This window comes from Sphaerodactylus townsendi, linkage group LG02 (genome assembly GCF_021028975.2).
Source record: "Sphaerodactylus townsendi isolate TG3544 linkage group LG02, MPM_Stown_v2.3, whole genome shotgun sequence".
NCBI lineage: Eukaryota > Metazoa > Chordata > Lepidosauria > Squamata > Sphaerodactylidae > Sphaerodactylus > Sphaerodactylus townsendi.
This window is the reverse complement of record NC_059426.1, coordinates 166,863,587-166,888,546: the sequence shown is the minus strand read 5'-3', so window position 1 is coordinate 166,888,546 and position 24,960 is coordinate 166,863,587. Positions and strand designations below refer to the sequence as shown.

The 24,960-nt window shown below is 46.9% G+C and overlaps 2 protein-coding genes across 2 annotated transcripts in view; one reads left to right on the top strand and one right to left on the bottom strand.

The window, feature by feature from the left end:
* LOC125426857 (SERTA domain-containing protein 2-like) overlaps nucleotides 1–24,960 on the top strand; it is a 751,974-nt gene that overhangs the window by 166,270 nt on the left and 560,744 nt on the right. The gene's annotated exons all lie outside the window — the stretch shown is intronic.
* Nucleotides 1–24,960, bottom strand: part of AKT1 (AKT serine/threonine kinase 1) — a 151,887-nt gene that overhangs the window by 2,610 nt on the left and 124,317 nt on the right. The window contains exons 11-13 of the mRNA XM_048485661.1: nucleotides 8,415–8,629; nucleotides 4,695–4,782; nucleotides 242–344 (exon numbers count right to left, since the gene is read on the bottom strand). Coding sequence (XP_048341618.1) covers nucleotides 242–344; nucleotides 4,695–4,782; nucleotides 8,415–8,629 — 406 coding nt within the window. The remainder of the gene's footprint in view (nucleotides 1–241; nucleotides 345–4,694; nucleotides 4,783–8,414; nucleotides 8,630–24,960) is intronic.

Sequence of the window (24,960 nt, the reverse complement as noted above, 5' to 3'; positions counted from 1 at the left end):
ATCTGAGATTGCAAATGCCTTAGCAGACCAGGTGCTCGGGAGCAACAGCCGCAGAAGGCCATTGCTTTCACCTCCTGCATGTGAGCTCCCAAAGGCACCTGGTGGGCCACTGTGAGTAGCAGAGAGCTGGACTAGATGGACTCTGGTCTGATCCAGCTGGCTTGTTCTTATGTTCTTATGTTCTAACTTTTGTTACCACGAGGCTGGTGAATCACAAAAGAGGAAACTGATATGCCTTTACCTTGGTCTGGAGGGGTGATTGTAATCATCTGTGCTGTGAATTCTTCATCGAAGTAGCGCGTGTCCGTTTCAGACGTCACCTGTGGCTTAAATGGAGGTACCAACTGGGAAACAAACAAATGCCAAACACCTCAGTTCGCAGGACCTTGAAAAGCAATCCCCAAATCACAGCTGTGAACCAGAATGACGGAATCGTACCCCAACCTTAAGCCACAAGGGGGGGGGGGGTTTTTCAAAATCCATGCATCGATTTAACACGCTCAGAATGACGATGACATCTCCCACCCTTTGCAATAACATTGTGAGATAGGTTAAGTGAAGAGAGTTAGAGACAGAAATTTCCTGGGACTCAGTATGAGGCAGCAAAATAAATCTGGAGTGTGCTTGCACCTTGGAAACTAACATTTTTGTCCAGTGTAAGCTTTTAGAGTTTTATTAAAAACTTTGATCTGAGATTGCAAATGCCTTAGCAGACCAGGTGATCGGGAGCAACAGCCGCAGAAGGCCATTGCTTTCACCTCCTGCATGTGAGCTCCCAAAGGCACCTGGTGGGCCACTGTGAGTAGCAGAGAGCTGGACTAGATGGACTCTGGTCTGATCCAGCTGGCTTGTTCTTATGATGAAATAAATAGCTTGCACTGTCTTGTGCGGAAATAAATCTTGCTAGCTCCATCTCATTGGATCTTGAAAGCTAAGCCGGATGGACTCTGGTAAGTATTTGGATGAGACCACCAAGGAAGTCCAGGGTTTCTATGAGGAAGAAGAAGAGTTTGAATTTATATCCTTCCTTTCTCTCCTGTAAGGTGACTCAAGGTGGTTTACAAGCTTCTTTCCCTTCCTCTCCCCACAACAGACATCTTGTGAGGTAGGTGGAGGCTGAGAGAGTTCTGAGAGAACTGTGACAAGCCCAAGATCACCCAGAAAGAATGTAGGAGTGCAGAAACACATCCGGTTCCCCAGATAAGCCTCTGCCACTTAGGTGGAGGAGTGAGGAATCAAAACCAGTTCTCCAGATTAGAATCCACCTGCCCTTAAATACCATGAAGCCAATGACAAACCACCAAAATATGATTGAAGTCTATAAAATTATGCATGGGGTAGAAAATGTTGACAGAGAGAAATTTTTCTCTCTTTCTCACAATACTAGAACCAGGGGGCATTCATTGAAAATGCTGGGGGGAAGAATTAGGACTAATAAAAGGAAACACTTCTTCAATTAGCGTGTGATTGGTGTTTTGGAATATGCTGCCACAGGAGGTGGTGATGATGGCCACCTAACCTGGATAGCAATAGCTTTAAAAGGGGCTTGGACAGATTTATGGAGGAGAAATGCGATCCTATGGCTACCAATCTTGAGTCCTCCTTGATCTCAGATTGCAATGGTGCCTATATGAAGACCAGGTGCTCAGGAGCAGCAGCAGCAGAAGGCCATTGCTTTCACCTCCTGCATGTGAGCTCCCAAAGGCACCTGGTGGGCCACTGCGAGTAGCAGAGTGCTGGACTAGATGGACTCTGGTCTGATCCAGCAGGCTAGTTCTTATGTTCTTATGTTATTTCCTATGTAAGTCTCTTGCCTTAAAAACCCAACAGGACCATCATAAGTCAGCTGCGACTTGACAGTACTTTTACATACACACACAATCTCGAAGGTGCCACATTCACTCTGTGGTTGAGCAGTGTTTTGACTCCGGCTACCCAGAAACCCAAGGCAGCGCTCGCTGTACCTACTACATTACCCCCAGCAGCAGACAAAACCGGGGATGGGGTGAGGGCAGAGCAACGAAAGGCCCCTAGCTGGGAAGGACTCACCACTCACCTGTGAGGTGGACAAAACATATACCCCACTACACAAACACTCCATTCTGTGCCACAGAGAGAAACATATGTTACGATGACGTGCTCCTGAAGATGCCAGCCATAGATCCAGGTGAAACACTAGGAGCAAAAACTACCAGACCACAACCCCACAGCCCAGAAAACCTACAACGGTCAATTCAAAAGAAACTTAGAAAAATAAGGTGTTTTTTTTTTAAACGACAGGTTGTAAAGCCGGAATCCCCAACTTTTTAAAGCCTTGTGGGACCCTTTGTAATTCTGACAAAGGGTGTTGGGCACAATCTCAAAAACGACTGGCAAGTGGAACCAGACACAAAATATCAGGTATCAAAGCTAATAGTAACTCTTCAACATTTCAGGCAGAAGTTGTGTTTGATAGGAGGCCATCTAACCTTCACAGCCAATCAGAGGCCATGTTGGAGGAACAGCCACACTAAGCCCCACCCAATTTTTAGAAGCACTTGGCAAGCATTGCTGCACCCCTGGATACCATGTTTGAGACCCCTGTTGTAAAGCATTGGCTTGGCAGGTATTTATGGGGTCTGGCAGAGATGTCTCCAAATCACAGACGTGACTGGGAACACTGACCCCACCCCAACCCCCTTTTTTAACTCAATGGTGGGGTGAGCAGATCAGCAGTTTAAAGCAGATGTCTGTCCTGGTTTACCAAAGCATTTTTTAAAAAATTACAGCAACAGATTTGGGGAAAGCTATGCTGCCCCCTAATTCAGACCTGACTTGGAAGAAAAGAAAAATACAACCTCAAATATATGCTGGAGCTCAAAACCTCACCTTTGGCTTACAGACACCATGCCTGTCATAAACACACCAGCACCACTAGAGGGCATCAGAGAGCTCTGCAGTGATAAACAGGAACCGGAGAGCAAAGAGGGAAGCGGGAGGAAACGAGTCTGGCGGCCAGGAACATCTGCACGTCCTCGTCAACCACATGTAAGATATAGCTTCTTGCATGTGTGAACAGCAAACTCTTAACCTGGGAGTTATTAGGAAAGGAACTGAAAATAAAACCGCCTATCTGTGTCGCAGCCTCATGGGGAAAACTGGGTGCAGTTCCGGGTTCCTGTATTTCCAAAAGGACATTGCAGGGCTGGACAATGTGCAGAAGGAGGCAACCAAGATGACGGATTATGGGGCTGGAGCATCTTTCCTGTCATTAAAGGCTGGGATTTTTCAGTTTAGAGCAGGGGTCTTCAAACTATGGCCCTCCAGATGTTCATGGACTACAATTCCCATCAGCCCCTGCCAGCATGGCTAAGTGGCAGGGCTGATGGGAATTGTAGTTCATGAACATTTGGAGGGCCATAGTTTGAAGACCCCTGGTTTAGAGTCTGGGATTTTTCAGTTTAGAAAAGAGATGACTATGACTGGTTGGCCAATGTGTAGAACAGGATGATGATGAAGAAGAGTTTGGATTCATATCCCACTTTTCTCTCCTGTAAGGAGACTCAAGGTGGCTTACCAGCTCTTTTCCCTTCCTCTCTCCACACCTTGTGGGGTGGGGCTGAGAGAGCTCTGAGAGAACTGTGACTAGCCCACGGGTCTGCAACCTGTGGCCAATTGGCCATGCTGGCAAGGGGCTGATGGGATTTGTAGTCCATGAACATCTGGAGAGCCGCAGGTTGCAGATCCCTGGACCAGCCCAAGGTCACCCAGCAGCAATGTAAGAATGAGGATAAACATCTGGTTTACCAGATAAGCCTCTGCCACTCAGGTGGAGGAGTGGGGAATCAAACCTGGTTCTCCCGATTAGACTCCACTGCTCTTAGCCACTATACCACACTGGCTCTCCAAAAAAAAAAGTGTTTTGTTTTTATTCCCTACCTCAAGGAGTCTCAGAGCGGCTTCCCTTCCTCTCCTCACAACAGGAGTGACTTCCCTTCCCTTCCTCTCCTTACCTACACACACACAATGCCTTAACAGACCAGGTGCTCGGGAACAACAGCTGCAGAAGGCCATTGCTTTCACCTCCTGCATGTGAGCTCCCAAAGGCACCTGGTGGGCCCCTGTGAGTAGCAGAGAGCTGGACTAGATGGACTCTGGTCTGATCCAGCTGGCTTGTTCTTATGTTCTTATGAAGACTCGATCCACTGCAGAATGGCACCATCGTTAGCTGAGCAGGGTTGCAGGAAACCACCATATTCATACTTGTCTGCTACGGATTTTCTAAAAGAATTGTCCTGGAATATGCAGTTTGGTGAGTGTTTCTGAGGATTCCGTTAGCAATTTGCAGCTCCCTCCCGACCGCCTGGCAGGGCAGAGCCGTCAAACCCAGTTAAACGTGTGCGGTGGATCTGCCAGAGCCGTCACTCCCAGAGTGACAACACTGCACGGAAGACTTTGAAATGCTCGAGAACCAGACAAACTATATCTGAGATGCATAAAAGCAGTGTGGTGTAGTAGTTACAGTGGAAGACCGGACCAGGGCTGAAACTCCTAACTGGTCCATGAAGTTCACCTGATGACTGTAGGACCGTCTCTTAGCCATAACCCACATCACAGAGTTGTGGTGTGGATTTAAAAAACGATGACACCTACGGACATTGCCCTCAGTTTGGTAGAGGAAAGGTGGGGCAAAAACACCCGACAGCTTAAGGTACCTTTTTTTCATATACATCTTGCCACACGATGCCGGCAAAAAATTTGTGTTGCATAATCTCCTTCGCGTCATCCGGTCCACCACCTAACCTGTGGGGTGAAAAGACACTGAGATTGTTCACTTTGTATACGGTTATATGTACTGCAAATACAGCACTGTTGCACTGCTCAGTGTAAAAATGACACACTATTAAGCGAAGAGGAGGTTTTTAACTCTACCTTAAAGAAACTCATAGTTTAACTCTACCTTAAAGAAACTCACAATTGCATCCCCTTCTTTTCCCCACAACAGACACTGGTAGGTGGGGCTGAGAGAGTTCTGAGAGAAACGTATGCTGCTGAGAGAGCCATGACTGACCGAAGATCACCCAGCAGGCTTCATGTGTAGGAGCAGGGAAAACAATCCACAGTTTACCAGATAAGAATCCACTGATGCCTTCCCTTCTTTTCCCCACAACAGACACCTTGTGAGGTAGGTGGAGCGGAGAGAGTTCTGAGAGAACTGTCACCCAGCAGGCTTCATGTGGAGGAGTGGGGAAACAAATCCAGTTTACTAAATAAGAGTCCGCTGTTCATATAGAGGAGTTGGGAATCAAACCCAGTCCTCCAGATTAGAGTCCACCGCTCTTAACCACTACACCATGCTGCTGAGAGAGCCATGATCGACCGAAGATCACCCAGCAGGCTTCATGTGTAGGAGCAGGGAAAACAATCCACAGTTCACTAGATTAGAATCCACTGCTCATTGCCTTCCCTTCTTTTCCCCACAACAGACACCTTGTGAGGTAGGTGGGGCGGAGAGAGTTCTGAGAGAACTGTCACCCAGCAGGCTTCATGTGGAGGAGTGGGGAAACAAATCCAGTTTACTAAATAAGTGTCCGCTGTTCATATAGAGGAGTCGGGAATCAAACCCAGTCCTCCATATTAGAGTCCACCGCTCTTAACCACTACACCATGCTGCTGAGAGAGCCATGACCGACAGAAGATCACCCAGCAGGCTTCATGTGTAGGAGCAGGGAAAACAATCTATAGTTCACCAGATAAGAATCCACGGCTCTTAATCACTACATAAAGCTGTGACAACACAAATGTAATGCAACTTTTTAAAATTTATACATTTAATGCCCTGGTTTATTTCTCCTTAGACTCCAGGCAGCTACCAGACCAAAATCATGCAGCAAACAAAAACTCTACATCAGGGATCTTCACACTATGGCCCTCCAGATGTTCATGGACAACAATTCCCATCAGCCCCTGCCAGCCTGGCCAAATGGTAGAGCTCATGGGAATTGTAGTCTACGAACATCTGGAGGGCCATAGTTTGAAGACCCCTGCTCCACATGAGCCAGCAATCAGCAAGGTGATTTAGAAACAAACAGCCTTCGGACATGATGACATGCTTTTATGATACGAGGCACAAGTCTCTGCCATGTTTTCACAACACACTCTGCAGACTAAGGAAGCACCAAACGGTGTTGAGTGTTTGTGTGGTTTAGCATTCTGCGTATCTGCCTAGAGCTGGCGAGTCCAAAGTTCAAATCCCAGCTGTGCCCTGAAGCTTGCTGGCTGACCTTGGTGTAGCAACTCACTCTCAGCCTCGTCTACCTCGAAGAATTGTTGTTAATAGGGAAGAGTTTACTCAGCTCCTTGGCGGAAGGGCAGGATAAAAATATGACAGGTGGGATAATAATAGCTCCTGCAGTCTTTTTAAAAAGAAATCAGCATTAAGACAGAATAGTGTATTGGCTAGAACCAGGGGTCTGCAACCTGTGGCTCTCCAGATGTTCATGGACTACAATTCCCATAAGCCCCTGCCACCATGGCCAATTGATTCGACAAGGATACTGGAGACCCAGGTTCGAATTCCTGCTTTGCCACAGAAAACTGATGAGTGATCTTGGGTCAGTCACAGACTCTCAACCTAACCTACTCCACAGGGTGGTGATCGTGAGGAGAAAAGGGAAAAAGATGTTGACAGCCACTTTGGGGAGAAAAGCAGCCATGAGCATCTAGGTACGATAAAAAGATACACATGATCTCTGAAACAATAAGGACAGCAACAACAATGAGGAGTCAATTCTGTGTTAAGAAAAAAACCCCACTGAAATATTCATTCATTTTATGTATCAGGAGCTCCTTGCATGTGGAAAACAAACCTAATGGAGAAATGGCCAGGTTAGCTTTCCAGATGCAGGTTGAGTGATGTGGGCGTACTTTCAAATCAAGTGACCGATGCTCTCCTCACGCCAATATTTTATTATTTATTTATTTATATTTAGATGTATAACTTGCCCTTCCGCACAGGGCTCATAAGAATAAAACAATACAAAACAGAATAAGCATAAAAGCATAAAACAGTTTAAAAACAAGGACAATAGATGGCGCCATCCCATATCCTTAATACATCCCTGGGAGGCCCCAAACAAGTTGAATCAGTTTAGTCCCAGCTGGCCAGATGCAAAAGCCGGCTGGCAGAACAGCTCTGTTTTGCAGGCCCTGCAGAAACTAGTCAAGTCCTGCAGGGCCCTGATTTCGCTGGGGAGCTTGTTCCCCCAGGTAGGGGCCAAGACTGTAAAGGTCCTGGCCCTCATAGAGGCCAGCCGGATAATATCTTTTGGGCCAGGGACCACCAGCAGATTTCCCTCCGACGAGCGGAGGGATATGAAGGGGCAATATGGAGAGAGGTGGTCCCGTAGGTATGTAGAATATGGATTCTGCTTTGGCACTGCCGACTGGGCACGTGCACCCGGGAAAAAAATCCGTATTTTCCTGGATTTGGATTTCAGGAAGAGCGTAAATACTGGCACTGATAGGTGGTCCTCCAATACTGTTTCAGGATTCAGGTGTTGTCAAGATTCTGGAACTATTCAAGGTCCATAATTCACTATGGGAGACTTCTTTCCAGAGGCCTGGAGCTTCTGTTTTTTAACCGAACGACACTAAAACTTCAGGGGACTTTGTGATGTCTGCTCACAAAAGATGCAAGGAGGGGAGGGAGGGGCCCAGCATCTGGACATGGCCCACCTACCCTAGCGGAGGGAGGGAGGGGAAGGGAGGGGTGCTATGCAAGGGAAGGGGAGGGAGGGAAGGGTGGCATGCAAAGGAGGGGACGGAAAGGGAGAGGGCCCGGCATCTGGACATGGCCCACCCACCCTAGCGGAGGGAGGGAAAGGGAAGGGAGGGGTGGCATGTAAGGGAGGGGTGGCATGTAAGGGAGGGGAGGGAGTGAGGGGTGGCATGCAAGGGAGGGAAACTTTCAGTTTCGACCAAGGGGTCCACACTGTACAAGCCCCTGAACAAGGGACCTCCAGCCATCCTACCTGCAGAAATGCAGACTGGGAGGAAAACGTGGCCATGGTCTTACAAGGGAAGAAGGGAGGGAGAAATAGCCAGCCAGACCACGGCAACACAGCCCGGAAAACCTACCAGAACCAACTAAGCAGGATTGGCCCTGGCCAGTATTTGGATGACAGACCTCCAAGGAACACCAGGGTACTGACACAAAGTCAGGCGATGGCAAACCACCTCTGAAAGTATCTTGCCTTGAAAATCCCACCAGGGGGTGCTGTAAGTCAGCTGTGACTTGATGGCAAAAAAAAAGTATTTACAATTTTGAGTGATGGGACCCCCAGCGTGCAAGATGCCTGTCAAGTGGACTTTCTATAGTTGACTAAATTCTGCCTGATTCCAAGGACACGGAATGAGGGAAGTACAAGCCTCACCTTTGCTTAGGATCCTTCTTTAGCAAGCCCGATAGAAGAGATTTCGCTTCTGGCAACAACGTGCGCGGAAACCTGATCTCTTCCATAAGGATCAGTTCAAAGAGCTTCTCGTGGTCCTGGTTGTAGAACGGGAGCCGCCCGCACATCATTTCGTACATGACGACTCCTAAACCCCACCAGTCCACTGCGCGCCCGTAGTCATTGTCCTCCAGCACCTGGAAAGGGCACAATGTCAGAAGAGTAGGTCACATGTCATAAGAAGCCCCCTTATGACAAGACAGACCATTGGCCAACCAAGCTCAGTATCACCCCCTCTGATTGGTGGCAGCTCTCCAAGGCTTCAGGTCAAGAAATATCTTTCTCGTTGCCTGTCTGCAAGGGGAGATGCTGGGGATGGAACCGGGGACCTTCGGAATACCAAGCAGGTGCTCCAACATTCTGGTCCAGTCTTTCCTTTGGGGGCAACATCAAAGCTGCCATTAATTCTTCCAACAGAGCAGGGTGATGCCTGTATTTTATGCAAGCACACAGGTGGGATTTCCCACCTTCTTTTCAACCCATTCATCACCTTCAGTTGCCTGCCTGTCATCTGTACAGACCAAGCGGCTAAAACACAGACATGGCGGAAAAGGTCGAATGTTGCATTCTCAAAATGGGTTACAGGTACAGACCGGTTCCATGACCAATCTATACGAAAATTGACTTACAATATATGGACTTGATATATTTGAAATGCAGCACACTGAAGCTTATGTGCCATCTTAGAGAACAATAATTTGCGTCCCTTTGGAAATTATGGAGACGGAGGTCCGTGGTAACCAACATAAGAGGACTTGATTGAGACAAATTGGAGACACAACCAGTGAATGCTGCTATCTGGGTTATTGTAAGCTGTATCGTTATATGATGAATGTTTCACAGTTGTTCGGCACTAAATTTCACCGTTTATGCACTTTATGAATTTTTGTTTTGCACAATATAAAAGCGGTTGATGCAACGCGTGTTTGTTGAGTGAGGAATATTTACGTTGCATTAGACTAGTGATTATCTGGCTCTTAATTTCCTCCAAAAGGATCGCTAACACTATCGCAAACTACCTGCCACGATGGCCAGTGCAGGTGCCTGGGCAGGCTACGAAAGCCTTGATTGAATGGTGCCAGAAGGGCGCACTGGAAGACTGGCGGGCCCAATTGGCTTGGCGGATGGGGAGGTTAAAAGCACTCCAAATCTGTGTTTGTATGAAAATTGTACAGCTAGATTGATTGATTTATGGTGGCTATTTAGGCAATGACTTGTCAAAGATAACTTTCACTTAACTTGAAGGAATGCGTATGTACGACACCTGAACTTTTCAATTAAATTCGGAGTGCCCGAAAGGTTTTTTTTAAACTTTTTAGATTAAGCAGCTGGAATTAAGACGTTACGGCTCACGATTTAGAAGGCTCAGTGATGAAAATGTTGAGCACTATATTTCTGAAGCATATGAATATGCACAAGTCTGGATAAAGAGACATACCTCCCCTCTCCAAATGTATAACACGATCCCGAGCCTATTATTCAATTATGCTAAGTATTTAGGCCGGAGGATTCTTCCTCTGTCCAAGGTAGCCAATGGAATCAAACCCACTACAATAACAGAACTGTTGGAATAGGCACTGTCTGGTGTACAAAGAGGAGACGAAGACCATGTAAGGGGGCAGTTAGATATGATAGTGAGGACAGTACCTTCCGTCCTTTTAAGTGTCCTTCCTTGTCCGTTTCCAGTCTGATATTATTAGGGCAATATCCTCCTCCTTCTCGGAAGCCTCTGACACAATCTCTCTGCACTCTCTACAAATTAAGTAGTTAGGAGGCTATCTCTGTCTCCACTCCTTACTATCAAGTATGGCAGTCCCTTAATATCACTTTATCTACTCTTTCATCTTACTAACCATTTATCAACATGTTTGTCTTCATAAACATTTATCTGCACTTTTGACACTTTGCTGTGTTAATCACTCCGCCGACAAGAACAAATGTCATAAAAATGAAGGAAAGTTTTGCAAAAAAAAAAGGAATACACAACTGCACACCTCCCGTTGTTTGTATTTACCAAAAATATTTCTAAGCCTGCCTGCCTGCCAGTCAATTAGGAGAAACATATTGGCCGTAGATCTGCTGAAATATAATATCGTCCCTTGACCCTCGCCTGGGTGAGACATGCAAATCTGCTCTCTTATATTGTTAGATAGTTTTTTTACACCATCTTGTAATTAACTGGTTTTAATGTTTACATTTTTGTGTCGTTTTTCTATTATTGTATTTATTATGTATTGATATGTAAGCCACCTTAGTCCCTTGGGAGATTGGAAGAGCACAAATGTAAAATATAAATTTAAAAAAATTGTATTCTCGAAGGCTTTCACGGCTGGAATCACTGGGGTGTTGTTGGTTTCCGGGCTGTATGGCTGTGTTCTAGTCGCATTTTCCCCTAACGTTTTGCCTGCATCTGTGATCCTCTGAAGATGCCAGCCACAGATGCAGGCGAAATGTCAGGAGAAAATGCTAATAGGATTATGAAGCCATATTGGCCGATCGAAACTCCTACGCTAATATCACTTTTCGTTCCACAGATGGAAAGATTTCCATCCACGGAATATGACTTTTTCACCTTTCCTTTTTTTCCACAGCAGCCCAAAATGCACCCCAATTTTTTTTTTGTTCCTGAGGCATGCCCTGACCTGGAGGGGGAGTATTTTGGGGAGGGGGAGCAAGCTGAGGCAAAGAAGTCACCTTTTGCAGATGGAAATCCTTCAATTTGTGGAAAAGTCCTGCTGGGTTGGGTTGGTGGGGGGAGGGGGAAGCTGGCCATGGAGATGCTGACTGACTTGAACACACTAACATCTCTCTTTTTAAAATGTAGCCACCGCCTGCAGTTTTTTCCATCACTTTCCCTTGTAAGCAGTGAAGCTGAAAGCCAACTTTGTTTTTCGGGACTGAAAGCAGAAGCTGAAGGTTTCAAAAAAGCAAATTCTCACACCCCTTACGGGGCCCGTTTCGTAAGCTCCGGGAGCTTTGTTTATTCATAGCAGAGGACGGGAAGTGGAGGCCCTTACAGGAAAACAAGACTAATGACAGACACCATCTTCCCCATTGCCAACCTAGAGACAGCGGAGAGGGCAACAAAATGGAACTGTAAGGGTTTGTGTTTGTGGGGAGGGAACTATGGGCCCAAGCCCCCCATTTCATTTTAGAGCAGTCTTCTAAGGAAAAGAGATGCTGGCCATAAAGTTGTAGCAAAACCAATGTTCAGTCCGTAAGTGACTGCATACACACACCTTTCCCCACACAGCAGCGGCAGCGTTGGAGGAGGAGGAAGAGGAAGAGAAGGAGTCTGGATTTCTACCCTATCTTTCTCAAACATAGGGAGCCTCAAAGTGGCTTACAATTACTTCCCTCCCGTCCTCACAACAGACAACTTGTGAGGTGAGGCAGAGAGAGTTCTAAGAGAACTGTGACTAGCCGAAGAAGAAGAAGAAGAAGAGGAGGAGGAGGAGGAGGAGTTTGGATTTATATCCCCCCTTTCTCTCCTGCAGGAGACTCAAAGGGGCTTACAATCTCCTTGCCCTTCCCCCCTCACAACAAACACCCTGTCAGGTAGGTGGGGCTGAGAGAGCTTTGAAAAGCTGTGACAAGCCCAAGGTCACCCAGCTGGCGTGTGTGGGAGTGTACAGGCCAATCTGAATTCCCCAGAGAAGCCTCCACAGCTCAGGCGGCAGAGCTGGGGATCAAGCCCGGTTCCTCCAGATTAGATACACAAGCTCTTAACCTCCTACGCCACTGCAGGCTTCATATGCAGGAGCAGGGAAACAAATCCAGTTTACTAGACGAGAGTCCGCTGTTCATATAGAGGAGTGGGGAATCAAACCCAGTCTTCCAGATTAGAGTCTACCTCTTAACCAATATACCGCACAGAGCTGGGTTGCTCCAAGTAGGAAAGATGTCACCAGCAAAGAAGCATCCAGACCGAGAGCTTTAACCGCCAGCTGGTTATATTTTTATAGATAGATCCGTCTGTTGGACGCTGTATATGATTTCATTGTAGTGAACTTATGTTGGAAGATTCCCTGAGCCCAGAAGGGGAAGGGCACCAAGGAACAGAACAAAATAAATATAAAAAATAAAAACATGGAGCGTGCCGAACACACAGATGCAGAGATGGATTCTCATAATGAGACCCTGACTGTTGTTATACCGCAGAATTGCCGGAGTAGGATAAAACTCAGTCACATTCAATCACCCCACACTCGAGGGCATTAAAACCTAACTGAATTGGCTTCAGATTTTGAAAACTTTCCAAAATGACTTTTGACCCTGACCGTCTGGTTCCCAGTGCCAGCTGTTGAGAAGCAAAAAAGCACCAGCTAGGAGGCCTGATAATTTGGGACCTCCTAAATAATCACAAAAAAGTGTTTTTAGAAATGGATAAAAAACATGAGAAACTGACTTGTAGATTCCAACCGTATGTGGCTTTATTTGGGATTTGGGTGGGGGGGGATGTCTAGGGCAGTGATGGCAAACCTATGGCACAGGTGCCAGAGGTGGCACTCAGAGCCCTCTCTGTGAATGAACGCATACAAACCAGAGTTCATCGTATGTGGAAGGAAAGTATGGCCCATCCACACACACTGGCCTGGGCCGCTGGGCTCGATTATTAGCATTACACCCAACACCAAGTTTTGGGGAAGCAGTGTAGGTAACCCTGTTAAGCGCTGTTAAACCCCACTGATTTTCATGCAAAGAACTAAAGCGCGATCCTTTACCTGGGAGTAAGCTTGGTTGCTAGCAATGGGGCTTGCTTCTGAGTAAACCCTCCTAGGGTCGTGATTCACCGATTCAAAGAGTTGCATGGTTGCTTCAAAGCAAAGTCAACAACTACCACCAAGCTTACTCCTGAGTAATGCACGCCTCAGAGCCAACCATTTTTTCTAAACTAAAACCTCAGTATTCAGGTTAAATGGCTGTGTTGGCACTCTGCAATAACTAAGTGGGGTTTGGGTTGCAGTTTGGGCACTCAGTCTCAAAAAGGTTCGCCATCACTGGTCTAGGGTGTGTCCATGTTTAGAAGCATGTGTGATTTTTGCATCACTCAGCCAGAAAGAGGATATAAGAGTTGGGGGAAAAAAACATTTTAAAAGAACAGGGGAGAGGGACAAAAGTTATCCAGTATTTTGACAAACAGCTTAAAATGGTTGGCGCTTTTATGCATAAGGGTGAAAGCTTCGAAGGGGAGACCTGATAAAGAGAGCTATAAAATCGCCAGGGGCGTGGAAATAAACTCTGTTTACTCAGTTAAAAACATGATCGGCCAGTGACACCAAAATACAGAGTGCGCTGCAACACTAATGGCCACAAATAAAGAAATCCCCCCCCCCCCCCCTTTCATGGCCCTCTACATCTGGGCCATTTGTCATTCAACGGGACCTGCCATTCCTCCCTCTTGGGAAGAGGATTTTGAATATGGAGCTGCTGGACGCCCTTTATTTTTATGCTAGTATTTTTATATTGTATTTATGAGATCTAGCTTTTACTGTTTTATCACTGTTTTTAAAGATTTAGCAATTTTATGTTATATTATGTTTATTGTTGTACACCGCCCGGAGCCCCTCGGGGATAGGGCGGTATAAAAATCTAATAAATAATAATAATAATAATAATTTTCAGAAAGCTCACACTAAGTCCTGTCAACCGAGAGTCACACTCGATGAGGCACGGGAATATTTGTGATCTCCAAATACGTGTGCATGAGAGAGACTAATGCAGAAGGGACGCGGTTCTGAATTCAAACAGAAATGCTGTTTGCAAACAGCAGCTTGGCGGTGGGGGTGCATCTGAGGTCACGTGAGATACACGATTCTTTCTTATATAGGAGAAGCAGTGGTGTAGGAGGTTAAGAGCTCGTGTATCTAATCTGGAGGAACTGGGTTTGATTCCCAGCTCTGCCGCCTGAGCTGTGGAGGCTTATCTGAGGAATTCAAATTAGCCTGTACACTCCCACACACGCCAGCTTGGGCTAGTCACAGTTTCTTGGAGCTCTCTCAGCCCCACCTACCTCACAGGGTGTTTGTTGTGAGGGGGGAAGGGCAAGGAGATTGTAAGCCCCTTTGAGTCTCCTACAGGAGAGAAAGGGGGGATATAAATCCAAACTCTTCTTCTTCTTATATTGAATCAGACCGCTGGAAAAAGAAGAGTTTGGATTTACACCCCGCATTTCTTTTCTGTAAAGAGTCTCAAAGCAGCTTACAAATTCCTTCCTTTCTTCGACCCCACAACAGACACCTTGGGAGGCAGGTGGGGCTGAGAGAGTCCTGAGAGAACTGTGACTAGCACAAGGTCACCCAGCAGGCTTCATGTGGAGGAGCTGGGAAACAAATTCAGCTCACCAGATTAGAATCCGCTGCTCATGTGGAGGAGCAGGGGAATCAAGCCCAGTTCTCCAGATTAGAGTCCACCGCTCTTGACCACTACACCACGCTGTCTCTTTGTTTCCTAAAGATCAGTATTGTGCACTCAGATGCCAGGGATTGTACTCCTGCCGCCGAGCTGCTGTTTGCAAACACCAGAAGCACGTGGAGCAGACGCTGCTTCTGAACCACCCTGCATTCCTCCTGACTCAAACTGGACTCCTCCATCTTGCTACTTGACACTTTCAAAGAAACCCTCCCTCAAACACCAGTTACGACTGTCTATCACCTCGTCCAGTTTAGAAGCATAGTACTTTACCACTGGAATTACCGTTGGGAGTCAACAACTGCTATTTGAGAAAGCAGGCCCCAAACTTCCAGTAAATATAAGGCAAAGCAAAAATTCACACCATTCCAAAGTTTCCTGGATTTGCTGCCACGAGAGCTTCTACCACGAATGGACCAAGATAACGGCCACAGTAGCCAAGGAAGTAATCTCTGGGTTGGATCCCATGGTTCCATTCTGATGAGGGTGGGGTCCTCCCCTCTACAGCTCCTGCACTAGGCAGAGAGCTGCCTTTGGAGGAATGGATTCCCACAGGATCAGCCTTTCAACTTTTCTATTGGCAGCAATACACCTCTGGCTACCAGATGTGGAGAATAAACTCAGGCTCACTCATCTGACAGTAAGGGCTGTTCGAGAGTGGAATGCACCACCTCGGAGTGCGGTGGAGTCTCCTTCTTTGGAGGTTTTTAAAGAGAGGCTGGATGGCCATCTGTCAGGAGTGGTTTGATTGTGTGTTCCTGCATTGCGGGGGGTTGGACTTGATGGCCCTTGGGATCTCTTCCAGCTCTGTGATTCTATGATTAGGTGCCTCAGTGGCCATTGTGGGCAAGTAGAGGCTGAACTGAACACATGACCACTGCTTGGCTCAAGACAGAAGAGCAGTTCTCCTTCATTCCTCACAATCTGCCAGTATTTCTTTATTGGCACCAGCAGTAGATGCTAAAAAAGTTCGTTGTGAAAGCACTAATGCACAGGTGTCAAACTCGCGGCCCCCCAGATGTTATGGACTACAGTTCCCATCATCCCCGTGAGTTTGACACCTATGCACTAATGTGACTCCATCAGTTTAGAAATCATGGATTTCAAAAAGACCGGCTTTGGACAAAAAGCTGGCTTCCTTTGGAACAGGTTTCTGTACTGACCGCCTCTTTGACAAGATGGTGGTGGAAAGCTTCATCAAGCTGCAGCTGACTTACAACAAGGGGTTTTAAGGCAAGAGATGAGCCCAGGTGGTTTGCCGTTGCCTGCCTCTGTATAGCGACCTTGGACTTCCTTGGTGGTCTCCCATCCAAGTGCTCATCAGGGCCGACCCTGCTTGGCTTGCGAGATGTGATGAGATCAGGCTAGCGCGGGTCATTCGGGTCAGGGCATATCAAGAGAGCCCAACCCCCAACCGTACCCCTGACAAATAGATTTTTAGAAGAAAACAAACAGGGTGCCCAAATACATCGGCTGCCAATATGTTCAGGCCCAATTCCAGTCCTATAAAGCAGGTCTGTGTGTAGCCTGGGCATTTGAGGCACTCGTGCCCGGCCTGACAGGGGTGTGTGGCCTGGCAGTGGGGCCCCCTATGTGACCTACCCCGTTTCTCCAAAAATAAGTCATCCCCCGAAAATAAGACATAGTAGAGGTTTTGCTGAAGTGCTAAATACAAGGCCTCCCCCGAAAGTAAGACGTAGCAAAGTTTTTGTTTGGAAGCATGCCCGACGAACAGAACACCAGAGCGCCAGAATTCTTCTTCATGGAAAAAATAAGACATCCCCTGAAAATAAGACCTAGCACATCTTTGGGAGCAAAAATTAATATAAGACACTGTCTTATTTTCGGAGAAACACGGCACAATGGGGATGCCTGGGACTTTGCAACGAGGGCTTATTTTGGGAGTAGGGCTTATATTTCAAGCATCCTCCCACAATACCGAAAAATCATGCTAGGGCTTATTTTCGGGGTAGGGCTTATTTTCAGGGAAACACGGTATGTAGCTGAGGACCAGCAGGTATCATATTCCCCATATGAATCTGTACTTGGCAGGGCCGAGCTCTGCACATCTGCATCAAAAGCAGTAAATATGCAGGGCAAAGTCTTTTAGGTTGTGGCCCCCCCCAAGCTCTGGAATTCCACGTTACCTCATGCTGCAGGGCCGCCAGGATTTCTTCTCCCCAACTATTCCCATTTTCAAATCCACATCACTGTTTTTATATTTCTTTACTGATGCATTTTACAAAGTGTGGGTTTTTGTGTTATTAAATCCGCTATAGTTTCACAGAGGAGGGCAACCAAAATGGTAAAAGGTCTGGAGTCCATGCCCTATGAAGAGAGGCTTAGGGAGCTGGGGATGTTTAGCCTGGAGAAGTGAAGGTTAAGGGGGGACATGACAGCCGTGTTTAAATATTTGAAGGGATGCCACGTCGAAGAGAGAGCAAGATCTGTGACTGGCACAAGGTCACCCAGCAGGCTTCATGTGGAGAAGCTGGGGCTCCTTCCACACATGCAGAATAATGTGTTTTCAAACCACTTTCACAACTGTTTGCAAGTGGATTTTGCTATTCCGCACAGCTTCAAAGAGCATTGAAAGCAGTTTGAAAGTGCATTATTCTGCATGTGCGGAAGGAGCCTTGGGAAACAAATTCAGTTCACCAGATTAGAATCCATCGCTCATGTGGAGGAGCGGGGAATCAAACCCAGTTCTCCAGCGTTTTCTGGTGTCTCAGAGGCTCATTCCGCACATGCAGAATAATGCACTTTCAAACTGCTTTCAGTGCTCTTTGAAGCTGTGCAGAATAGCCAAATCCACTTGCAAACAGTTGTGAAAGTGGTTTGAAAACGCATTATTTTGCGTGTGCGGAAGGGGCCAGAGACTAGGATATGGAGTAATGGATTCAAGGTGAAGAAAAAGAGATTCCACCTAAACATTAGGAAGAACTTCCTGACTGACAGGGCTGTGGAATTCACTGCCTCAGAGAGTGGTGGAGTCTCCTTCTTTGAAGGTTTTTAAACAGAGGCTGGATGACCATATGTCAGGAGTGCTTTGATTATGTGTTCCTGTATGACAGGGGGTTGGACTTGATGGCCTTTGGGGTCTCTTCCAACTTTGTGATTCTATGATCCTATGAGCGACCGCTTGTTTCTTGCTGTTTTATCTTGACCTGCTTTGCTGTCATTCACAATAAATAATTTTAACCGCCTGAACAGAGTAACTGTATTAAACCGCCACTGTCTTAATTCAGTCAATTAATTCATGAAAAGGGAGATCATTTGAACAGAAACACTTCCCTGGCGATGTTGCTGTTTACCACAACAGAATGCCACATTCTTCCACCCGCTTTTCCAGAACTACATCTGCAAGCTTCCTGATTAAAAACCATGAGCTGCCCAAGAAGACATGCTGGAGTGTATTCGGTAAGCACCAGAATAGATCTCACAAACACAGGGAACCAAATACACTGAAACTAGCCAAACATGCCAGCAAATTAACGTTGCTCTTTTCCCTCCGCTCTGCCCCCGCCCCCCGCCCGCTCCTTAGTGTCTGCTGGATGCTTAGCACGCTGCCTTGGGGGGGGGGGGGGAATTATTGGAACCTGGAAAAGGGCCTGCAGCGAAAAGCCGACGGCTGCCAGGTATTGGATTACCCCACGCAGGTCTATTTACGGCATCTCCTGCCGTATGATTCGCACCGAGCGACAGCTGGTTCTGCAGCTGCCCCATATATGTAGAAGACCAACACAGCTGCTGCGTCTGCCAGGATTCCAGGAGCCAGCCTCATCATCCTTTATGAGCGAGAGAGGCGAGGGGTCGAGCTGTGTATGCGGGATTGTGTGACAATGCAGTTCGCCCAGTTGCAGCCAGCCGTGCCCTTTCCCGGCAAGGCCCCCCCTCCCCTCTCTCTCTCTGTGTCATACTCGGGCCTGGAGCAGTCTCAAATAAAACCAGACGGTCTGCTATCCTAGTTTTACCAGTAAGTAAGAGGAAAGGGGGAAACAGAAAGAGCTCGTTTCCCCACCACTTTTTCGGCAAAGAGCTTTTCCTGACACCGTATCTTTCCAAGTTTGCAAAGAACAATCTGTGAAGCCCAGTAATCCAGGAGTAGGATTCGTCATAAAACACGCGCGTGTGTGTCTGTGTATGAAATCACCCGTCCCTTCTTTTTAATTCCAGAATTAAGAAGAGTTTGGACCTCACCTTTCTCTCCTGTAAAGAGACTCAAGGTGGCTGACAAGCTCCTTTCTCTTCCTCTCCCCACAACAAACACCTTGTGAGGTAGGTGGGGCTGAGAGAGTTCTGAGAGAACTGTGACTAGGCCAAGGTCACCCAGCAGGAATGTAGGAGTGCAGAAACACATCTGGTTCACCAGACAAGTCTCTGCCACTCGGGTGGAGGAGCGGGGCATCAAACCCGGTTCTCCAGATTAGAATCCACCTGCTCTAAACCACTACACCATGCTGGCTGACAAAGATCAGTGGCTGCATGCTCACTGTGGTGGGAGCAGGAGCTCTCCACGGAGCAACACCGAAAGACAATGAAAGGCGAACTCAAGGAAACACCAGCAATGGAGATGCATGCCCGCTGCCTTTACAGGAGTCACAGCAACGGAACTGCTAACATGGCTAAATCCCGACGCGAGTGTTGGCTCAGCCAACCACCACAGTAGATGTGGTTGTTTCCAAGGATGGTGGAGCAGGACATGCTATGCTGGTGACAACCGAATGGACCAGAGAGCCAACCCAACATGAGAAAAAACTACTTCCCAGCTTCCCAGCCAAGGGAATTTTCTGGGTGGGGGTGGAAGGGTGAAGAGAAAGAATGTTTGGAATAAGGAATGAGACCAACATGTAAGGGTTCTAGCCCAGTAGCACCTTAAAGACCAACACGATTTTGGAGGAAAACGCTTTGACCCTTGAAAGTTATTCTCCAAAAACCTTGAGGAGCTCTAAGGTGATACTAGAACTGAACCCAACAAGAAAGGGATCTTCACACCATGAGTGCTGACATTGACGCATCGGAATTTGGAATAATTATGCGAAAACAGTGAGGAATATCTCTCTCTCCCTCTCCCCCTCCCCCTCTCTCGGTGATTCCCCACTGCAGAGTCAACCTAGGTTCGACATGGTTCCTTTAACTCGTAGGTGTCAAACTCGCGGCCCTTCAGATGTTACGGACTCCATTTCCCATCATCCCCTGCCAGCATCATCCTGGCAAGGGATGATGGGAACTGTAGTCAATAACATCTGGAGGGCCGTGAGTTTGACACCTGTGCTTTAACTGGTACTGACCTAGGGTCGACTCTCGTCATTCCCCACAGCAACTGAGTTCAACTGGAACTGAGCTCAGAGGGTGGGATCATCTTCGGTACCTCTTTCACTCCTCGTTCCCAATTGGCTCTTGTTTTACAGCGGGAAACATGAGCGTGCGTCCTTTTTTTTAGTTTTTATACATCGCAGCTATGTAGAATTGGCGCCAAAACGTAGATACGTAGATTTAACTATTAAGACCATGGTCACATCATCGTAACTTCGAAAATAGCAGTTAAAATAAAAAAGGCGCGCTTTTCCCGCCGCAACTCTGCGCATGCCCAAAACACAGCTCTTGACTGGCTGAACGGGAGAGTCGCCATGGACGATTCCCCACTGTCTAGCTTCCAACTGAGTTCAACCTAGGTTCGGGGGAAAAGCTGTACCTCAGAACTGGAACCAGAAATTCCAGTTCTGAGGGGGGCAGAACTGAAACGAACCCTGGTCAAACTCAGCGGCAGTGGGGAGTTGCTGGGACGAACCTAGATCGAACCTAGGTCGACTCTGCCAGTGGGGAATCTCCCAATCTCTCTCTCTCTGCCTCAACGCTAGCATTTAAGGGTTATCATCCAGCAATGATTTACGGTAGAAGGTTGGGGTGAGCAGAAGGTTAGAGGAGAGAAAGGTCATTTCAACTTAAAAATAAGTGGCTAGTCAGGTAGGGAGCCAAGAGCTCCGAACAGCTGCGCGGGGGGAATTTACAAAGGAAGGCACAGCAGCTGTAAACACCTCAGTGACCAATGAGTCTGACACATCAAAGGCCAGGCCAGGCAGCCGCTGTCATCTATGTACCAAATTCCTGCACGGCCCTAAAACAACTATGCGGCAACTGTACAAACAGGCTCGGAGGCCGGGCTCCGATTACAAACAGATGACAGGACGATAAGCCTGCTTCTTTCTCCGTATTCCTCCCCCCCCCCCTGCCCCCACCAAGTGACTTCATGTACTCAGGACATTCGCTCACATGCTGTCCGGATGGTTCGAATGCTAAGCCATCACCAGAGGCCTCTGGAGCTTTTAGACACAGACGCTGCAAACCACACAGCAAGCTGGGTAACGGCAAGTGGCGGGGGAGAAGCTCGGTCATAACAAGGTTGGGGAAACTATAATAAGGGAAGAAGGAAACTATAAGGAAAAGGACCAGGTTTGCGTCCCATGGCACCTGAAAGACCAACAGGATTTCCAGGGTATATGCTTTCAGGAGTCAAAGCTCCACTGCATCTGATGAAGAGAGCTTTCTGGAGCACTTTAAATGAGGACCAGGAGTAATGGGTTCAAGGTGAATTGCAGGGGGCTGGACTTGATGGCCCTTGGGGTCTCTTCCAACTCTATGATTCTAGGAAGGAAAAGAGATTCCACCTAAACCCCAGGAAAAATGTCCTGACTGTCAGGGCTGTTTGACAGTGGAATGCACTACCTCGGAGTGAGGTGGAGTCTCCTTCTTTGGAGGTTTTTAAAGAGAGGCTGGATGGCCATCTGTCAGGAATGCTTTGATTGCAGGCGGTTGGACTTGACGGCTCTTGGGGTCTCTTCCAACGCTATGATTCTACTATACCCTGTTCAGGGTAAAAATGGTAGGACCTAATTCTGTCCTCAAGGCACTGGGACCCAAGTGGAGGATTCTAGAGCAAAGAGTGGTCAATGAATTCACAAATCTACTGTCACCTTTATCCTGAACAGGGTATGTAGGGAAACCCTTGCAATTTACGGAATTCACTGCCATATGACATGATGATGAACACTGGCAAAGATGGCTTTAACAGCCAAGACCAATTAAATTCATTTTTATTTATTACGACTTTTAAAAAAAAACACATTATGCCAACATCCAACGATAAAGTCACAACATATGAGAACAAAAATAAAAGACTTCCTATTCCTTCTGCATCAAATATTTTAAGGTTATACAATCCAAAGAGAGACCAGAGACAATCAAACATATCCTTCTTTCATGTGAACTGTATAAGAGGGAACAAGAAATCAGAAACTGGCCATGTTTAAAAAGGACGATCTTTCAGTCTTTAAGCCACACGGTTGGGACTCTTCAAGAGAACAAAAGCGTTAAGGTCACTCTGTCAGGGGCCAAATTTCTCACAGCAGTTATAAAATATAAACACCAGCAGATGGTTTTTAACAACAGGCTGATCACTGTACACCGATTTTAAATCTATCCGTTATTATGTGACTTAACCTGTGTTTATTATTATCATTTTCTATTCTTTCAATAAATATTATAACGGGCATATTCCTATGTATTTTTGTGTATTTTAATAAGTTGGGTCATTGGACCGTCATACGCGTTGTTGAATTTTCAAGTTTCCCACTTGCTCCTTAATTATAATCAAATAAAACATTAAATCTTAACCGCTGATTGTGAGAAGATCCACATGTTTCCATCAGATAGCTAAATATTTGATCTTCTACTCCTTGCAACCACAAATGGTCAGTTCATTTTATTTCGGTCAAGACCAATTCATGAAGAATAGAGCTTGTCAATAACCATTATTATCGGGGTGCTGTGGGTTTTCTGGGTTGTTTGGCTGTGTTCCAGTAGCATTTTCTCCTGATGTTTTCGCCTGCATCTGAGGCTGGCACTGTCTGAAGATCTCACTGGAACATGGCCATACAACCCGGAAAACCCACAGCACCCTGTGAAAGCCTTCAACAACATTATTATCCATGATCATTCAGAGATAGAAAAAGTGCAATTGCAATGAGGATGATTGAAGGATTGGAGCACCTTCCTTATGAGGAGAGGCTGCAGCGTTTGGGACTCTTTAGTTTGGAGAGGAGACGTCTCAGGGGGATATGATTGAAGTCTATAAAAATATGCATGGGGTAGAAAATGTTGACAGAGAGAAATTTTTCTCTTTCTTACAATACTAAAACCAGGGGGCATTCATTGAAAATGCTGGGGGGAAGAATTAGGACTAATAAAAGGAAAAGTTTCTTCATGCAACGTGTGATTGGTGTTTGGAAGATGCTGCCACAGGAGGTGGTGATGGCCGCTAACCTGGATAAGCTTTAAAAGGGGTTTGGACAGATTTATGGAGGAAAAGTTTATCTATGGCTCCCAATCTTGATCCTCCTTGATCTGAGGTTGCAAATGCCTTAGCAGACCAAGTGCTCAGGAGCAGCAGCAGCAGCAGCAGCAGCAGCAGGCCATTACTTTCACATCCTGCAGGTGAGCTCCCAAAGGCACCTGGTGGGCCACTGCGAGTAGCAGAGTGCTGGACTAGATGGACTCTGGTCTGATCCAGCTGGCTTGTTCTTGTGTTTTTAAAGGAATCTGCACATTTAGAGACAATCTGACTATCATTGAGGGAGCAGAACACAGGAGGTTGACTGTGCCTTTGAATCCCCCTTCTGAATTTTTCAGGTGATCCGTGTTGGAAACAAGTTGTTGAATGAGACACTGCCTTGCTGTGATCTAGCAGAACAAAATTTCACAATCTGAAGTTCATCTCCCTCTCTTTACAGATCTTCGTATGTTGAAAGATTCATGAGTTCAGAGTCTTATGTTAGCTTGCATATTTGCTGTGAAGGGTGCCGACAAGTTCCTACACCCGTGGGAAAGTTATGTGGGATTCTGCCACTGTTCCACTGCTGAATCTGAACCTAAAAGAAAATGTCTCGTGGGGAAAAGTTCCAAAGGAGGTCACAATTCAACATGTGGGGCTTTGGGAAATTCCTTCAGAAAAAGCAAATCTCTGAGCACATAAAGCAGTGGTGGCGAACCTTTGGCACTCCAGATGTTATGGACTACAATTCCGATCAGGGGCTGATGGGAATTGTAGTCCATAACATCTGGAGTGCCAAAGGCTCGCCACCACAGCCATAAAGGGTACTACTACCTTATGTCAGCTAATGACAGACCCCTTGTCACTACAACTCTGTCTCAGAAAAGGATGTTAGTACAATCAGTTGAGGTGCAGCGGTCAAAAAATTGTATGCGTCCTTATTTTAGGGGGAATACGGGCTTATTTTAGGGGAAATACGGTACCTTCACAATTCATTAAGGTGGGCTCTCGGCAGCCCTGTTGCTTCCCTGTCACGAGCGATGCAAGTTGCATCCTCATTGGCAGGGAGCTCCTTGCTGGATCACACCATCCTGATCTGTAACTACCAGTAGGGCTTATTTTTGGAGTAGGGCTTATATTTCAAGCCTCCTCCAAAAATCCTGAAAAATCATGAAAGGGCTTATTTTTGGGGTAGGTCTTATTTTCAGGGAAACACGGTAGTGTCTACCTAGTCCAGGGTCCTATCAGACCAGGTGAGCCAGTCATGGAAACTGCTGGTGGGCAGCCTTCCCAAACAACTTTGAATGGCACAATCTCATTAGCATCTCATGACCTACCTTAGGGCCATGTGGTCCACCCAGGATGGATTCTCCTGAGCCATCAAGATCCTGGAAAATGGCCAAAGATGCCCCCCTCCAACAACGAGTTTGCCTAAGGGGGGCGGTCCTGCACTTAGGGATGGGGGTGCAGGTGGCGTAGTGGTTTAGAGCAGGTGTACTCTAATCTGGAGGAACCAGGTTTGATTCCCCGCTCTGCTGCCTGAGCTGTGGAGGCTCATCTGGGGAATTCAAATTAGCCCGTGGACTCCCACACACGCCAGCTGGGTGACCTTGGGCTAGTCACAGTTCTTCTGAGCTCTCTCAGCCCCACCCACCTCACAGGGTGTTCGTTGTGAGGGGGGAAGGGAAAGGAATTTGTAAGCTCCTTTGAAGTCTCCTATAGGAGAGA